The 18,807-nt window shown below is 43.3% G+C and overlaps 1 protein-coding gene across 1 annotated transcript in view; it reads right to left on the bottom strand.

Moving 5' to 3' along the window:
- The window catches only part of LOC124337552 (homeobox protein homothorax-like), a 70,813-nt gene extending 64,070 nt beyond the window's left edge, over positions 1-6,743 (bottom strand). Inside the window, exons 1-3 of the mRNA XM_046791580.1 lie at positions 5,128-6,743; positions 2,053-2,420; positions 99-240 (exon numbers count right to left, since the gene is read on the bottom strand). Coding sequence (XP_046647536.1) covers positions 99-240; positions 2,053-2,420; positions 5,128-5,142 — 525 coding nt within the window. The 5' untranslated portion in view covers positions 5,143-6,743. The remainder of the gene's footprint in view (positions 1-98; positions 241-2,052; positions 2,421-5,127) is intronic.
- Between the last annotated feature and the right edge of the window lie 12,064 nt (positions 6,744-18,807).

The raw sequence follows: 18,807 nt of genomic DNA, 5'->3' as shown, positions 1-18,807 counted from the left end.
AACCCGATTTCCCCCCATAAAACGAAATAAATCCATCGCGACGATGAATGTGGCTCTATATAGAGATATCAAATTGACGATTGCATCATTTTATTTACCTGTTTGGAAAAGACGGCAATGTCCTCGTTGAAAGACTCGGATGAGCAGACGTCTCCACCGGCCACGCCCGGCTCGCGCGGCGTGCACGTCGCCAGTTCGCATTTTTCGAAAATGAGCGCCAGCAACGGGAAAAGCGGATGCCTAAAAACAAAAGAATCAAAACATAAATACATGTTACAACATATTGTGCATGTTATTAAACGATTGGAAATCAAATGTATACGCAAACATCGTTTTGATTATTTGGATTTTTTTTTTCTTTTCTTGATCGTTGTCGACGCTATTTGGATTCTTTGATCACAGTTTGATGGGTTCTTATATTTTTTGTTATATCCCCCTTGTTATGATGGATGACCGCCTAACTTTGATCTCATCGGCGAGTCTAAGACAAAAGTGAGCGCGCGCGCGCGCGCCACGAGAGAGGAAAAAAAAAAAAGCCGGCGTCCCCTCCTTTTGATTGATTACGACCTAGCGGGGATAGCTAATTCGTGAAATCTTAAAAAAAAATAAATAAAGAATAATAATAAAAAGGGAAACTGTATCATCTAATACTTGCGCACTCGACGACCAACTGGCATTCTCTTGGCTCCTTTTGAATGGTGTCTGTGTATACGAGCGATTTTTATTTGATTTTATTTTCGGGTAGAGAGCAATTCACGTCTCGCTATATATATATATAAACACCCAGAGAATAAACGAAGCGAACGAAATAGCGAGAAGGAGAGAGAGAAGGGCCAGCGCCAGCCCCAGCTGAGAAAAGAAGAGAGAGGCATATCTTTCAGTGGCTTCCGGAATAAATTGACTGTTTACAATGCCACGGCCAGTCCATAAAAGCTGACGGGGTAGAGGGCCATCAATGCCAACCGGTGTATACTATAGACGATATATACGGCCTCGTAGTAGTAGTAGTAGTCGTCGTCTTCGTCGTGGTATCGTATAGTTACACTAGTAGTAGCACAGCACAGCACAGCTCCTCCATACCACTGAGGGTATTGCCCGAGACGCCGACGTCTCCCAAACCCGCGGGACTGTCTGTTTTTTTTTCTTCTTCTTCCTTCCACTAAATAACCTGTCCCTTTTTCTTTCTTTTTTTCCCGTTTGGCCCATCAAGACGCACATTCTATTGGGCATTTATATTTTTACGATGACAACCGATCGACAGTAGATGGAGGGCGGAAATTTTTGTTTCGTTCGTTTTTTGAAGAAAACGACTTCATTTTCTTTTCTCTTTTCTCCATCCGGAAGTGAGCAACAAACTATCACGTTTGCTCCGGTGCAAGTCCCGCTGTGCGGGAGCGAGCCCAAATGTTTTTTTATCTCTCCATTTTTTTGGGGTCGACGTATCTATTTTTACGAGGCGATATCAAAGTTAAAACGATCTTATAAGAGCCAGAAAAGAAGAAGAAGAAATGGTGAGGAAGAAGGGAGGTCCGTGATGATGAGAGAGGGGGGGGGGGGCGCCCTATTGCACCAATGATTTACGACCCTCGAAAAATGGCACGCATGTGAACATTTGGATGGGAAAAAGGATACGATCCATCTGGAACATGTCAACAGCACTCGACACAGAAAGAAAACCAAATCAAAAGGCAATCCCATCAAAATCGACGACCCCACCCATCAAAAGAAATCTAAGAAAATTCATAATTTAAAAGAAACAGGTAAGTCTGATAAAAGAATTGACACGGGTGAGTCACAAATCTCGTTTGTCCCGTTTTATTTTAAATTTTAAATTTTAACAAGTGGGTCCAATGGCATATCCTGGTGTCTGTTTGTCTCTAGGTCGAATTTCAAGTTGATGTTTACATTAGAGATCCTTCTTATTCTGGCTACTACTACTACTCTGTCCGTCCTGTGTTATCCCATTTCGCAATGGTCTTGTTTGCATCTCTTTGACGGGCGAAAAAAAATCAAACAAACGTGAAAGGGGGTTGCGGGATCAAATGGACATACCCGTAGATGGCGTCCTTGTCGCGTTTGTGGACGTCGGGGACGGAGGAGCTGGCAGCGGAGGAGGTCATGTGATTGGCTCCTACTTGCTGGGCATGATTGCCCAGACTGTGATAGGGCGACTGTGAGTGCTGCTGGGCAGCGGCGGCTGCGGCGGCGGCCGCGCTGTGATGCATGGCGGCGGCTGCTGCAGCGGCTGCCGCCGCTCCGTGACTGTTGAGGTGGGCGGCGGCTGCAGCAGCTGCCGCCGAGGCCGGCGACACCGACACTGAGTGGTGCGAGTGAGAGCTGGCCAGGGCCGACCTGTGGGCCGCGTGTGGGTCACCGTACATCTCCATGCCGCCGTAGTGAGCCGCTAAACTCTCGTCATACTGTTGTCATCCATCAAAGAAGAAAGAAATAAAAAAAGGTCACGTTAGATAAGAGCCAATGCATCAACGACGGGCACATACAAAAACAAAAAGATCACACACACAAGCAGCGACCCCCCCGCAACGGAAAGGCGCAACGTCATTGTCAGAAATCAAACGGACGGGAGTGATTCATGATCACGAGAGCCGGTAGCAGCCAACACACACATATACACACAAAACACACCCAAAAAAGAAGTAAGAAGAAGAAGAAGAAAACAGATTGTATCAGTCGAGAGACCGCAATACGTCATCAAATAGTGCGGTTCACAGCTTCACGTGACACCATCCATTCCGACACGTAAATAGCCTCGTCGAATAACCTCAACTGAATTTTTTCACTTCGGCTGCGATAGATATTCCCGCGTCCTTTATTAGTGACAAAACGATTCACTTTTTTTACCCCAAGTTTTAGGGTATGTAATAGAGATGTCAATCTCTATTTCATTCAAACAGTTGCACAAGTTGTTTCTGTTGCGCTGGTGAATAAATTAGTCAGCGTTCAAATTACTCGCACCAAGTGAACGGACAGAAGGTCTGCTGTGACGTTGTTTATTTTATTATATTTTATCATCCCCCATGTGCTTTATTTTCTTTGTCCCCAAGAACGGCAAACAAAAAAAAACCCGTCGCCTAGTTCTAAACTTGTCGACTATCTCAACTCGGCTAGCTTGATACATGTAACATTACACTAGCCCTATATCTTATTTTTCTTATTTCAAAAATGTCTAATGACCCTCTATCTGAATTACCTCGAGATTTGAGTGTGTGTGTGTGTGGCGTGTGTTATCTCGGGATACTGTCGATATTGATACACAGGTCGAAATGGAGCGCATAGCTACGGATAGAAAAAAACACCCAGAAATGCACGCGCGTGTGTGATATTTATATATACGTGTGTGAGAGTTGCGTGGTTTATTTCTTTTGACGAAAGAAAAAAGAAAAAATCCCGGTTTCATCTGTTTCGCCATTCACACGCTCAAAAACAGGGAGGTCAAACCCCTCGCACGACCCCCTCATTCTTCTGCGTGTTCTTCTTCTTCTTCTTCTTCTACCACCGGTGCGCCCCTGCTGGTACGGATTGAATCGGAGCTAATCAACCATTTTCTTTTTTTCTCCTGTGTACGTGTATAAAAACCTTCTCTCTCTCTTGTGTGTGCACCTTTTTCTGTCTTTTCTTCTTCTACTACGTTGTTGTGTCCCCCTTCTTCTTCATTCTGTGTCTTGTGCTTTGGCTCGGTTGCAGCCAAAGCAACTCAAACCCCCCGATGCGATGGCGAGAGGCATCAAACTGCTTCACAAACCATGTCTTTTGTCTGCCCCGGCTTCTCTCTCGTTCTCTCTCTCTCGGTCCTTTATATTATTTTTATACACATTTGAGATATCAAAATGGCTCTGCCGGCAGCTAGTGTGCATACGGTATTTTGATACATGTAAAAAAGAAGCGAGCGAGTGAGAGAGCGAGAGAGAGAGAGAAGGGAATAATAATCTCTACACAATATAGAAATCACCTGAGGGGCCCCCTTTACCTGCAGGTTTCCAACGAGACAGACTATAGGAGGACCTCACTTGATCACATTCCAATCACGTTGACGCAACCGTCTGAAACGGCAATGTAGCTAAAACCTTTTCTTTCTCTCTTTCTTTCTCAAACGATGAACGATGTCAGAGGCAAGAAAAATCTCTTTGGCCATTGTGGAGAGGAAACAGCTAATGTTTAAAAATAGGTACCCGAGCTGCTTCTCTATCAAAATCTATTTCCACAAAAGAAAAGAAGAAAAAACCCCTCCGAATAATAATAATAATAATAATAGTGACTGGGGGTCGAGGTTATACCTTTTTGTTTCAAATGGGTCCCAAAACGATTTTCTGACGGGGTACAAAAAAAAATACAAAATAAACCAAGGGGGCCTACTGTCTATACTTAAAAAGTAATATCTATTTCTGGTTCTTTTTTTCTGTTTTTACTTTCATGACTGTGTGCTGCTTTTTGTCTTATGGGACATTGATCGCTGGCCGTTGGTCTCTACACCTTTGGGAGATTTATCACAATAGCCCCCACCGAAATTTTTTACTTTTTTCTTTTGACTGAACCCAACATAAATTGACACCCACGAGGCCCCCCCTTCTTTTAAACAAGGGGTGGTCCGACATTATACCCTCCCATCGAAAAGGGGTGGAGGAGACAAGAAAACCATCTTCCTCGTTTCTTTTATATTATTATTAACCCAGTTCTCTCTCAATAGGAAAAGAAAGAAAAATAAAGAAGAAGAGTCTAATCACTAGGTAGATTTCGGCCTCCATTTTCCCCTTCAAGTGTCAAAACTTGTCCGCGCCGACCACGCGCGCGCGCTTTTTAAAATGTGAAACGGACGCTCACCCTCGCCATTTACTTTCTTCTCCTTTTATTTTTTACAAGTTAAACGTCTACATGTTTTACGATCCGACCCCTCCTTCAGTCACGTCCTTGCAACCCCCCCTCGAAAAAAGACTGTAATTAGCAGCCGAAAAAGTCAATCATCTGCTACCGTTGGCACATATATATCGTAGTAATTTCAGCGATATGAGACATTTCGAAAAACCCGCCCAGAGCACTTGGAAATGAGTTTTTACGACGAAAAGAGTAACGAGGCCTAGAAAGGCGGGAATTTTCAAAAATAAAACTTACTCTTGGTTGAGCCATGAATGTGTTTGAATGTTGACCACCGTAATGGTTGTCCGACGATGATGAGAAACGCTCGACTTTGAGCTGGTGAAGTTGAAGCGGAGATGGAGCCGGAGTGCAGGCTACAAGAGCGTGGCCGTTGTTGCTGCTGTTGTTGTTGTTGTGTTGCTGATGGCCGACGGCTGCCGGATGAGCTGATGCCGAGGAATTAGACGCAAAGATGGACGTTCCGCCGCCGACGGACGAGAACGGCGATAGTGGCGGGGTCGGCTGAGCGGCCGCCGCGGCCCCCCAACCGTCTTCGACTCGACGTCGATCTATGGTGGATTACTACCACCGTGTTCCTTTCCACTCGTTTCCTTGTCCACTTCGTTTTTTCTTCTTTTCTTTTCTTCTCGTTAACTTTTTTCTTTTCTTTTTCACTTGCGAGTGCCGACGGACTCGAAGCTTAGACGAGCGCCGGTCCAGCCAAGGAATTTGTGAACAACGATAACCGAACACGCACAATCAAAAAGAAGACTCTCAGGCCGACGGAATAAATCCGGAAGGATCTATTTCTTTGATACGGCGAAATGGGACGTTGGCACGCAACACTCGCAACTCTCAAGTTTCTTTTCTCTTCGACAAAAAAAGCCGTCGGCAAAAATTGAAATCAAAATTCCCTTATTTTTTCTTTTCCGTTTGCACTTTTTTAGAAACACTTTTGGCTTCGTCGGTTATTTATTCGGTGGGTCGAAAGTTGTGTGTGATATTGTGTTAAATGTCTGAGAGGGTAGAACGAGAGAGAGAGGGTGGTTGGTTATAATCCGCACGGGCAACAAGTCGCTCTCTTGACGACGGTCGATAAACAAAAACACACTTCACCAACAACAGGCCCGGCGAGTTGTTATATATATTTATTCGGCGTCAAAAAAAGATGTTGTAAACCACCGTAAAGTGTGACAGTTGTTGAAATGATTCTCTCAAATTTCTCTCTCAAGTGGTGAAGTGAATGCCGGTAGGGAATTTTTTTCGAACCGAGAATTGAAATTTAAAAAGATGATGACGATGCACTGAATTTAAACCAACAAATAAAAACACTTTTCTTCTTCTTGAAGCACTTTTTTTGAAATAAACGAAACTTTCTTGCGCCGAATTTCCACCAGGGTAATTTTGAAGATGTTCCGACTTCGTTCTGTTGGCCGACTCAACGAAAGAAAACACTGAACTTTTTTTTAGCTGGGCAGCAAACTCACACTCACACTTTGTGGCACTGTTGAATCGAGTTGGTCAAAAAAGATGGAGGAGAGAGAAAGAGAGAGAAAAATAAAGACAAGGTAACACTAAAGAGGAGGAATTAAAAAGCAGTTGAGAAAATGAAGGGATAAAAACCGAAGTGAGAGAGGGTTCCAACTAGAAAAATACCCGAGTATCTCTGTCGTGGTCGCGTAGTGAATTAAATCGGTACTGGGTATGTATGCGATACTGTAGTACTCGATTTGTAGCAGCAGAGCAGAGCAGAGAAATAAAAACGCAACGTGTTGTACTGGTGTAGTGGTAGTAGTGGTGTAGTACCCTGGGCCGGCTGTCAATCAGCGTCAGGCTCGCGCCAAGGGCGGACTTGAACTGCCACTAGTACCCCGACTCGCTCCACGTCACAGAGGGCGCGCAAAACCCTCCCCGTTTTTCCTTTTTTTCTTCTTCTTCTTCTTCTCCTTTTTCGAAGGGGAAGAAGTGGAGGAGAGAGAGAAGGAATAGAGGGAAGAGGAGGAAAACGATAGCCGAGTGGGGGAAAGGGAGCGAAAAAATAAAAAGCCCCAAAAGAGAAAAAAGGGACAGAGGGCGGAGTCTACGTCACTGGCGAAAAAGGGTGGAGCCAGCCCTGTCTTGGGAAGCCACCTCCCATTATCCACCCACCGGCATGGGTTCTCGCCACCCCGAAGGCCAGTGGAAACGGGCGCGGGAAAAACGATCCGAATGGGACGCACCGCCCTGCCACCTCCCCTTTGCACTACCCATTTGGGGCCGCTCCGCCCGATGATGACGGGATAATGTCCACCTCGACGTGCCAGTCGGACCAATGGCGAAGTGGAGAACCTTCTGTGATGGAATGCTGTCGACTCCGCCCACTAGCAACCTCCCTTTTTGTTAGTTGCTTCTTTTTCTTTTCTTTTCTTATAACTCGGTTGCGAGAGACGCGCGTATTTTATTTTTTCGCTCCTTTTTTCTCTTCTTCTTCTTCTTCTTCTTCTTCTTCTTCTTCTTCCTCCTCTTCTTCGGAGCTTGTTACAAAGTGACTGTTTTTCTCAGCGTGAGACACTATGCGTTTATAAGGCGATTACAGCGCCCGCATAGAGCGACGAGGGCCCCTTCGCCGCGGCTGCTGCCGTGTTAGACGCCGCCGAACGTCAGAGGACTTTTTTTTTCTTTCATTCTTCTTTTCGATTATTTATTTTATTTTTATATTTTATTTTTTCTCTCAATACTCTGAAATCGGAATTTTCGTGTCTCAATACTTTGTTTCGATAATAATAATAAGAAAATGGCCAACGAGAAAAGATGGACGATTTCGGTAAACCATCCGTTAACTTTTGGGTGGTGGTGTGTGTATCATCTTTCTATACGCTCATCTCTTTTTTGACTGCGTCTTCCTGGTGATGGAACCTCATTAGCATTTTTAGGGGGGTCTCGGCAATCATCGTGATGGTTCGGTGTGAATACAACGTTCCATTTCAATTTCCTATCGAGAAAAAAGAAAAGAAAAAAAAAGAAAGAAATCAAAATGAAGTATTCGAGAAATGCTAATTTCTTTTTCCCTTCCCACGTACGATCTATCCGTGATGGCGCTCAAATGAAACCGAACGAAAAGGAAAGAAAAAAGAAAAAAGAAAATATTCTTTTGATATTTTTTAATCGAAAACAAAATTTCTCATTTTTCCCGCTTTTATTTTTCTTTTCTTTTTTAAACGATCAACTCGAGGGTCCTATATGGATTCCGGATATTATTATTATACAAGCCCGTAAGTTAACACACGGACGAAAGGGAAAAAAAGAAAAAGCGTGGCGATGATGAGATGGGCCATCCACCAATTCCAATAGCAATCTCCTGAATTTTTAATCATTTTTTTTCTTTCTTTCCCTTTTCGCCTGTGCAGGCTGTGCTGCTGCTGCAACAAGCCAAGGCAAGTGTGTAGATATATATTGTTTCGGTTTCCCTCCAGCATTTGGAAAAGGAACCTTTCTCGATAATACATTATACTGAATACATTATGACTTGAGAGGCTAGATCTATAGGAAGACGGGCCAGCAGCCAGACAGACGCACATTGATGCAACACATAGCCAGAAAGCCAGCAAAGAGAGATACATCTATACACGCGTATAAAGTGCCTATAGTTTGTAACGTGTACCAAGCAAGCCGGACAGAGAGACTATGTTGTTGTTGTTGTTGTTGTTGTTGTTGTTGTTGTTGTTGATGGCGTGCTCTGGCAGCGACTCAAGAGCCCCACGGTTACAAGTTGGTAGAGAGGAAAAAAAACAACAAACCTGTTGACGGTTCGATGACTGACAGCCGCATATTGTGTTTGATCCATTCGTCGGCGGTTGCCGTGCTCACACAGCACAAATCTCTTTTGGGGGAAATTGAAAAAAAAAATAAATAAAAGAAGAAACAATAGGCCTCGCCCATTTGAGTTTCTTCGACATTTTAGCGCGCCTTATCGTGCCAGCGTTTTTTTCCTGTACAGTTTTCGGGGATGGGCCGACTGGCGGGTGATTTGAAATTCGTCGACTTTGTCCATTTCTTTTTTTTGAAAAAATATGAGGAATGGAACATTTCATTTGTCTATAATCAATAATTGTGTATATATATTTCTCATCTGCGTCTGTCTGTTTTCTGCCCACCTCCGTCTCCACCTCTTTCCTCCTCCTCCTTTTTTCCTCTTTTTCTTTTTTAACTTTTGGACGTTTGAAGAGGAGACGACGAGTAGTTTGCTGTGGCTATGGGGAAACTGCTGCCATGTTTCCCATGGTTTTGATTCCAAAACAACATGGAAAACAAGTCGGAGGAACAAGAAGAAAAGAGCTATATAGGAATGTTCCGTCCTCCTCCTACTCCTCCCCCTTCTTCTTCTTCTTCTTCTTCTTCTTTGACTTTTTTATTTTTTGAAAAGAAGAAGAAGAAAAGTCCGGAGCGCGGCTTTTTCAGCTTGACTTTGGAGGAACCGTGCTCTGCTGGTGTGTCTTCTCTCTCTGCCATCTCCCATGTTGTGTACGTGTGTGCTGGCAAGGGGAGTATTTAGGAGGGGACGGAGATACTGTCAACCTGTCCATCACCAAATCATGGAAAACAGGCCGTCCTCCGACGTGTTTCTTCTTCCCTTCAAGAAGAGACGAAATGGAGAAAATCAGATTCAAGACAAACCCCCCCACACGAAATAAAAAGAAAAAAGATATTCGACAACACACTCGTAGATGTATCTTTTCTCAGCTGCATTTTTTCCACATCTATTTTATATATTATAACCCACAGCTCGCAGCGCAGCACACTGAAATAGAATTTTATATTAAGACCTATAGGCTATATTTATATATTAGATTTATAAATATGAATCATATGACGAGAGCTAGAAACCTGTTGCCTTTTTTTACACGAATGGACTTTTCAATTTTGATTTTTCATTTTCAAATCAACGATACAGAGAAACTTTCCCCCCCCCCTCTTTGATCTCAGCCAAAGATGGCTCTCTCACCTTATATTCTTTTTGATTTTATTTTTTTCTTCTTCTTCTACCATTTTTATGATGTTGGAAGTTTTCTCTCTCTCTTTCTCACCCTCTCTCTAGCTCTTCTTTTGACTCCGCCCCATCGCCACATTTCAGACCTGTTTCATGTAGGACCGGCGGTCTATAGAGAAAAAACGGTACGGTACATTTCATCCGATTTTCTTTTCCTCTTGTGTTAAGAAGGTCTCAAAAGAACTAAAGATCTCTTTTCTTTTTTCCTTTTTTTTCTTTCAATGTATAGCTATAGGATATACCTGACATCAGAGTCGAATAGCCATTTGGATTTCGGACCCCCCCACGTATATATGTACACATAGAGAGACCACTCTAATACCTTCCTGGGGATATACTAGCCACAGTTGCTTTTCTTTTAATTCCCTTTCGATACACACACACACACAGCTGGATGAGTTTTCCCTTATTGCCTTTATAAACCCTTCGCCCTATCCTTTTTTTTTTTGGCCTCTCCTTCCGGCGTAGATCTCATATTCCGCACGTCCAGCGAAAGGCAATACGCGCGCAGATCTACAAGAAAAAGAATAAAAAATTTTAACCGAATCCAATTATTGAAGCGGAACGATGGCGACTGTAGTACATATACAGATGCCAATTTCTTTTTCCCATTGGCTTTTTTTTCTTTTTTGATCGACAAAGAAGATTTTAAAATCTTTTCCCCCCTCTTCTAGAAATACATTTTTTGGCCGGTTAGATTTTTTGTTTTCCTGAAACGGATCGGATGCTGGATAAGTGAGTGCTTGTGCGTGGTCGGTCCCCTCTTTTACATATTTTCATTTGCTGGACGACGACGACGACGACTATCGAACCTGTGGTCTTTTGTTTCGTTTTTCTTTCGACATCCTCAACCCGGATGCCCACACACGGAGAGAGGGACGCCAGCGAGCAGCTATACAGGGAAATAAGAGAGAAAGAAAAGAGAAGAATAGAAAAAGAATGGCTTATAACAAGGAACGGAGGCTGACTTGGAAACATTTTTATGACTTTATATGGACTTGTGGTGTTTGTGTGTGTGTGTGTTTTTCTTTTCCTTCAGATGCTGGGCTGCTGCTGCTGCTGGCTCAGTTGACTCTGGCTGCTTCTGATGCTGACCCAACATCTTGAACAGCACAACTGTCGTCTCCCTTCTCTTTTATAATGTTACGCTGTTACGGGTCGACCGGCCTTTATTTTTCCCCTCTCGGTCACACAGAGTTGGAAAATGACTTGTTCTTCTTCTTGCAAAACTTTAGCTTTTTTGAGGGGCTAGAGACCATGTCCCTATATTATTACGAATTTTTTTGTTCTTCTTTCTAAACCCCCTGGTCAGCTTCATCCTCAGACTCTTCTCTGACCTGCTGTTTTTCTGCCAAGGTGATGGTTGCAACAGCAGCAGCGGAAAAGAGCGTGAGGTGGTCGACTAGATGGGCCATTTTCCACCAAGGGGGCAAAAAACTATTTTATATGACCGGCCGTAAAATGAAAAAAAAAAGGGAAACCAACCATCAGAGAAAAGAAAGAGAAAGAGAGAGAAAAACCTCTATCGTATCATCAGCAGCCCTGTGAGTAGCTTTTACGATCGATCAATCTCGTAAAAAGAAAAGAGAGAAGAGCTAGTCAAAATTGGTAAGAATGAGAAGGTCTCGAGTGTTAAATCCCCTTCCTATATCCACAAACACATATAGAGCCCAGAGTGGTGTAAAGCTAGCTAGTAGTATGTATAGTGTACATGTGTGCCATGTGTGTGTGTTTAGACTGTATATACAAAACGGACAGCCGGTGACCGCAGATAATTCAACGACTTAAAAGCGCCACGTCAAAAAAATAAGAAAAAAAGAGACACAGCACAAGTCAGCACATTTATACACAAACTCTTTTTCGGAGAAAGAGGAGCTGTGCTGTGAGATCGGGAGAATGATCGCAAAGTGCTACTGCTCCTTCGGTAGAAGGAGGAGCTGTGCTGGTAGCTTCGCAGAAAAATAGAATAAGACACACGGAGAAAATGAAATAGAAAAACGGGTTTTTATTTGACAATTTTTTGGGTTTGAATTTTTCCGACGCTGGCCCCCATGGCTTTTAATGCTCTGTTTTGCCCAACGAGGTTCGAATGACCCCGCCGTCAAAGTACTACACGCACACACCAACTGTATCAGCTTTTTTGGTTGGCCGATGGAAGAGTAAAGACGGGCGAAAAGAAGATCACATCGCACAAACACAAACACAAACACCCAAAACGGGAAGGAAATAAAAATTATTAGACAAAACAAAACAAAAAAGTCGAAAAAGTAACCCAACACGTCTTGTATAGCAAATGGTCGTAAATCTCTTTTCGTTTTCTTTCGAGGAAAACATCTTTTTTGTTCTTTTCACCGCGCGAGAGCCGCGCTTCACGCGAAAAATACATTTCGCCATCTTCTTCTTCTACTTTTTAAAAGAAGAAGAATATAAGCGGGAAGCCAAAGAAAAATGTTGTTATTTTTCGTTTGGCCGGTTACCTAACCGGAATGTTGCCTCGACTAAACTGGCAATTTCCAATGAAAATGCCACACACAGCGAGAGGGACCCTCATCACAAAATAAAATAAAATAAAAACCCCAAAAACCCAAAAGAGAGAAACAAAATACAGTAGGGGGAAAAAGAAGCAGCTCAGAAAAAACATTCCCGAACGCGACGGGATATATTTTTTCCACGTTCCCGCCGCGCCGGCAGTCGCTGCCGCCACTGCCGCCACCGCCGTGGATGGACTTCCGGCCGTTGGGGTATGTAGGCCCCCGGTGTACGTCTACATGTATGCACAACACATCAATTGCGATGGAATCAAATCACAAGTCCGTGACCAGCAGCACCAAACAAAATAAAATAAAAAATAAAAATTTGTGCGTCTCCAAATGTGCTTGTTGCTGCCGGCCCGGCCCGGCCCAAATGAAATATTTAAAGGTGCTGTGCTGACGGAACAGTTGCCGTGTCAACATAACTCGTATCGGGCATCAATGCGATAGTATACAAGCCCATAGTCTTTCTCTAGCTCTCTCTACGCGCGCACACACATAGTCTGCGTGATTTATTTGTCGAGTTTAAAAAAATGGTCGTCCATAAAAGTTGACTGTCGTTAGGCTATACAGTTGCAGCAGCAGAAGAGAATTGATTATCTGTTGAGGAAGAGGACGCGGCGGAGAAATGCGGACAAGGTGATGGGGAAGAAAATCTGAGAATCAGAAGGCGCTCAGGTGTTTCTGATTCTCTTTTCTCTTGTGCCCAGCACTCGTGGAATTTCCGACACACAACAACAACAACAACTGGAACAGAGAATGTCGTTGTCGTCGCGACGGGTTCCCAGTCGACACGCCCGCCTTTAAGAATAAGAAGAAGAAGAAGAAGAAAAAAAGGAAAAAGAAAAAGAAAGAAATGTGTTGCGCAGCGCAATCAGTTCATTCCCAAGATTTGTCACCGGCTGATGACGCCAACGCCGTTCTGCTGTGGTCACAGAGAGAAAGAGAGAAAAAGATAAATAAATACTTTTCTTCTTCTTCTTCTTCTTTTTCCCTACTTGATTATAAGACGTGGAGAAAACATAACAACACAAACAAGACCAAAAAAAAAAAAAAAATTCTAAAATAGCAGCAATTTTCTTCCTGGTATGTCCTCCTCTGCTGCTGGTCTACAATAATAATAATATCCCGAACTGTAATACCGCGGTCATGGCTGTTGCTGATCGACCAGGAAACTTTTGACTTAAAAAATAAGAAACGACACATGGAACTCTACATAAACAAAAGAACGTAGTAGTATATTGAAATAAAAAGGAATGCAGAAAATAAAAAATGATTAAAAGGAATTTTAAAATACACAAAAGAAGAAGAAGAGATTTTGGGGACTTTTTTTTCTCATTTTACCCCAACCTATGAATGCTCCTCCTCCTCCTTCTTTTGCGCCCCCCCACAAAAAATCAGGACAGTTGACTGCGGCGTAGGAGGAGCAGTAAGGAGCAGCTAGGGTCCAAGACAGCGGGGTGCACTGTTGTGTTGTATAGGGAAAAAGAAGAAGAGGAAGAAGAAGAAGAAGTTAGGAGGGTTCCAAACAGCATGAAGCACGCGAAATCGAATCAGTTCAACTGACGTTTCTACTTGAGTGCATTACCAGATTTCTCACCCTCGGCTTCGTATATACATATATAGATCTCTCTCTCTCCGGGTCCCCCCCCTCTTTCTCTTTTCATTCCACAGCTCCAGCACAGAGCACAGAGTCTTTTACCAGTTCTCTAGTCGCTGTGTGTCTATGTACTATGGGGCACTGGTCGGTGAAGCGCGGTGGAAAACATCGATCGCCATGGCCCAGCCAGCATGTTGTGTTAGAGAGTCCATATTATTCGAGACGGCACACCAGGAAAATAGAGAGGAAAAAAGGCGCCGCAGTTATTTTTCGCTGTACGTTATATTATGTGCTGTGTAGCTATAGGGAGAAGAAGAAAGAAGCGAACTTGAAACTTTTTAGCTTTTTCACTCGGCCGTGTCCCTCGATTTTCTCAGCGGGCGACACAATACGAGACACATCACCGATGTATAGGAAAGCAAAATAATAAAAAGAAAAAAAATCACAATAACAATCACAGCTAACTGGATTGAAAGATGGCGGTCACCGCCCTTATATCCATCAAACCTTGAAATAAAAAGGAAAATCATTTTTTGATCAAACGCCGCCGATCGATGCGCCTCCTTTTAACAATCGAGGTACACACGAGAGCACACACACACGTCGTGATGTTTATATGTATTTTTCGGGTCCCTATTTTCCAAAAAATATCTTCAGCACAGCAGCACCCAAAAGAAGATCAAAAGTCGACGCCCGTGATCCATCATCGCCGACGATCACATCCAATCACGCTCCCGGCGACATCTCCTGTGGCATCCAATAGACAAACGACGGCAATGCAGCAACAGCCTCAAACAACAAAATAAATAAATAAGAATAAAAACATTTTAGTGAACAACCGAAAATCATTTCCACAATATCCCCGATCGGGAAATTAAAAAAGAAAAACTGTCAGCCCCTCCGTTTGATTGGAACGTCAACGATATTCGATGGGCCCCCACTTGAAAATACGCCGAAACATTCGTCGCTGTGTGTGTGTGTGTCATCTGTCGAAGGAACCCGTCCATCAATAAAGATCAAATGATGAAAAAGTGTCTTCTTCTTCTTCTACTCTCTCCCAATATCTTATAAGCTGGAAAGAAATAGGATATAGGGAATCGGGCCAGCAGACGACATGTCTATTATAATACCAGCGCTACAGCTAGCACACACATATAGATAGAGAGAGAGAGAGAGCGCTAAATCAAGAGATATAGCCCTACATTTGTCTCCCTTTTGTTCGTGACTCTCGGCGTGTGAGCAACTGTTACGTGCCGACCGACCGACCGTTTGGTTATATTCCCTCTTCTTCCATAAGCTTTGGCCTCTCTCTCCATCCAGGCTATATTATACACTATACACAGTGTGTGTGTGGAGAGAGAGAGAGAGAGAACCCGGAGAGATTGAGATGTGTGAACGATCTCCGCGTCGTCAAAAGTCACGCAGACGTTTTTTCTTATTTTTTTTTTTTTCTTATTTGTGTTAAAGAAAAAGACTTCCCGCTTGGCGGGAAATTCCTTCACCGTTCTCGTACCGTGATCGGATTCCGTGACAGCGACTATACAGCGGCAGATAAGAAATTTCCTTATATCCAAGACAAACCGAAAATAAAAAATAAAAATAAAAACCTAAAAATTGAGTATATTATTATAATAAATATTTATTTTAGATTTCCTTATGACACACCCATTTTCGGACAGAAATTCTTTATTTTTTTTATTTGGGAAATCAAAGAAGATCACGCGCGGGAGGATGGAGTGATGTCAAATTACAAAGATTATTGTCGGACAAATAGCTGTGTTATATAATAACTACACGCGTTTTTTTTTTCTTCTTCTTTTCTCTCTTTTCAACACCTATGATAATCCTTTTTAGCTGGTTGTCTCTAGATATTAGTCAAAAGGGGGCGGTCGCATAGTTTAAGAAATAAGGCCCGAGTGAAGACTGATGTTGAAGACGTCTATCCACCGATCGATCATCATGTTTTGTTTTCTTCACATTTGAAAAAAATAAAACTAGGCGGCAAAATAGGCTAACCCACCCCCCCTCTTTTATATCTAAACGAAAATATTTGAAATCAAATGGGCGGGCGGGAAAAATTTGGACCGCGAGACATTTGACCGAATGACCGGTCGTTAACGGCGTATAGAAATGGCCGTTTTTGGTGTGTGTCTATGTAACGTCTATAAGAGACGGGCGATCGATACGGATGCACTCAGTCCCATTTCTCTTATCTCTCCCTTCACGTATACCACGTCTACGTATACGTTGTGTGTACACACAGACGAAAGTCGTTCAGGTACACACACACGCGCGTATATAAGGCGTCCTATTATTTTCTTAGCAACAGCGGGACTCCATATAACTTGGGTATGTAGTCTATAGACTTCTCTTTGCTGCTGTATAGATGTAGTAGTCTAGTCTGGATCAAGTCTCTCCGGCCAAAATGGAGGGAGAAGCTCTGAAACGTGTCAATCGATTTCCGAGTGAGAGAGAGAGGGGAAGAAGAGAGTCACGCGGGATAAAAGCGAAAAGAAAAAAAAAAGACAAAATAAAATAAAAACAAGCCCGGTGAGAGAGAGAAAGAGAGTGCAAGCGTCACCTGGGCCGACGCACAAGAACGTGCTGGAGACAGTTTAAATAAACGAATCTCTCTCCCTTCTTTCTTTCTCCTCCGTCTATCTCTCTTCCGTGGTAATGTCACGGTGTTTATATATATATTTATATATATCAATGCAACCGAATCTATTCAGCTATAAATACGCACTCTCTCTCTCAACTAGGACTCTCGGAAAGCGCAAACAGACACGGTCGGACTAGAATAACTTTTCCGAGGACTTTTCTTCTTCTTCTTGATTTTATTTTATTTTTTTTCATTTTCAAGGGGACGGACGTTTATTTCTTGTTTTCGCTCTCTGAGACGGTATAGAGCTGCTGCTGCTGCTGCTGCTCGTGTCTGTTGATGTATACAGTCGCTCTAGCTCGCCCAGCACACACGCGCATGGGGGGAAACGGAGAGGTTTTTGTTTTGTGCTGTCCGCCTTTTTGGAAGGCGCCAACGGACAGGGCGCAGAAGAGAAAAAATAAAATAAAATAAAAACATTCCTGAGCGGCCGGCCCCAGTGACTAGATAGCTACTACTACAAGAGAAGAGAGATAGAAAGAGACGCTTTCCTCTTCTATTATGAACAAGTCTCTCAACAGCGACGCCCAGCGCAGCAGCTCCACGCGCGTCGACGACGGTGGCATCCGTATAATAAGCAAACGGCATGTCCAGCAGTCCAGCATTAGCGAGAAAATGCGCCTATACACCGGCCACCAGCAGCAGCAGCACTTCCCTACAACACGACAAATTCATTATATACTCTATAGTGTCTCTACACATCTGCATCACGTAATAATAATAATAGCATAATAGAGATGATGGCAAACAAACACGGGCCCAATTGGACTCGCCAAGTTTAGGCCTATTCGACGCTGGATCAACAAAAAAACCAGCCCGTCAACTATATATAAAAACTTTATAGTACAGGGTTTTTATAACAGCTTGGCGAGAGAGAGCGTGTCAGAGTTATATAGCTCGGCCATATAAGTAAGTCAAAAAACGAGCAGTAGTAGTAGTAGTAGTACGCCACTTATTTTTATTCTCGTTTTCTTCGCTATGTAGAGATTATGCGGCTCATTATTCACCCCCCTGATGCACTCTTCGCCCACTCTAGTTAGACTGCGCCATTCAACCCCTTATATATATTATATTTGCGCCCGTTTGCATCTACTCTGTAGATGTGAGCACCGCCATAATATAAAGCTCTAGTTCTCTATACGAGATTGAGAAAGAGGGGGGGGAGATAAAAAGAAGAAGAAGAGATTTCACCTTAGATTTCTGGGCATCAGCCAACCCAGCGCTCTATAGACTCTCAACTACTAGGGGTACAAGTACAGTATATAAGAGCAGAGCACTTGTGAATTTTTAGGTGTGATGTGATCATGTGAGCTGCTGCCAAGTAACATATATACAGGGCGACGCTGCATCCTTGATTTATGGTAATTGACGTGATGTGTACAGCAGCTCTGAAAAGAGCGGATCGAGCAGAGAGAGCTAGTGAGAGACTTGTTGCCGGCTAATGCGACTATATTACTCCATTATAGAGACGTGAAACTATAGTCTAGTAGTAGTAGTCGTATATAGAGTACACTCCACTTGACGCTACTATAGACTCTCTCTCTCTCTCCTGGCTGTATATAGATTCCGTGTGTCGCATATATTTACTTGATGTAGTTGCAGAATGCGTGCTGCGAGTGTGAGTAGTATATATCGCCCAACGATCCATTTTTCAGCCACTTGAATTATTCGAGCGCGTTTTTTTTTTATTCAACTCGGTCAAACGCTCACGAATGGGCGATGAGCTCCGGTGGCAGAATTGATTTCCGTCCGGGCGACAGAATTCGATTGAGACTGAGACAGGCACACACGTCCTCTCCTAACCAGTTTCTTTTTTGTTTGTTTATCTTTTAGGAGTTTGCTCTTATTTGGCACATCATTGAATGTATTATACCCTGTGAGCATTTGAATTTTACTGGGCAATTTCTTTGGCAGCAGCTGCAGCAGCAGTGTTGCCTAATCAATATTAACGACGCCCCCGAATGTCTCCTTTTCTTTTCTTTTCTCCACTCACCATCAGAGAGCTCCTGATATGCTATAGACGATTATTTCGCGTCGATTTCAATCGCACCAGCCCAACGGGGGCCGCTGGCGCGCGGGTTATTCTGCTGTCGCTTTAATGACATGAAACCCTCAC

Source organism: Daphnia pulicaria, chromosome 4 (assembly GCF_021234035.1).
Source record: "Daphnia pulicaria isolate SC F1-1A chromosome 4, SC_F0-13Bv2, whole genome shotgun sequence".
In the NCBI taxonomy this organism is placed as follows: Eukaryota; Metazoa; Arthropoda; class Branchiopoda; order Diplostraca; family Daphniidae; genus Daphnia; species Daphnia pulicaria.
Note: the sequence above shows the minus strand (reverse complement) of the source record. Positions and strands in the feature narration are given on the sequence as shown.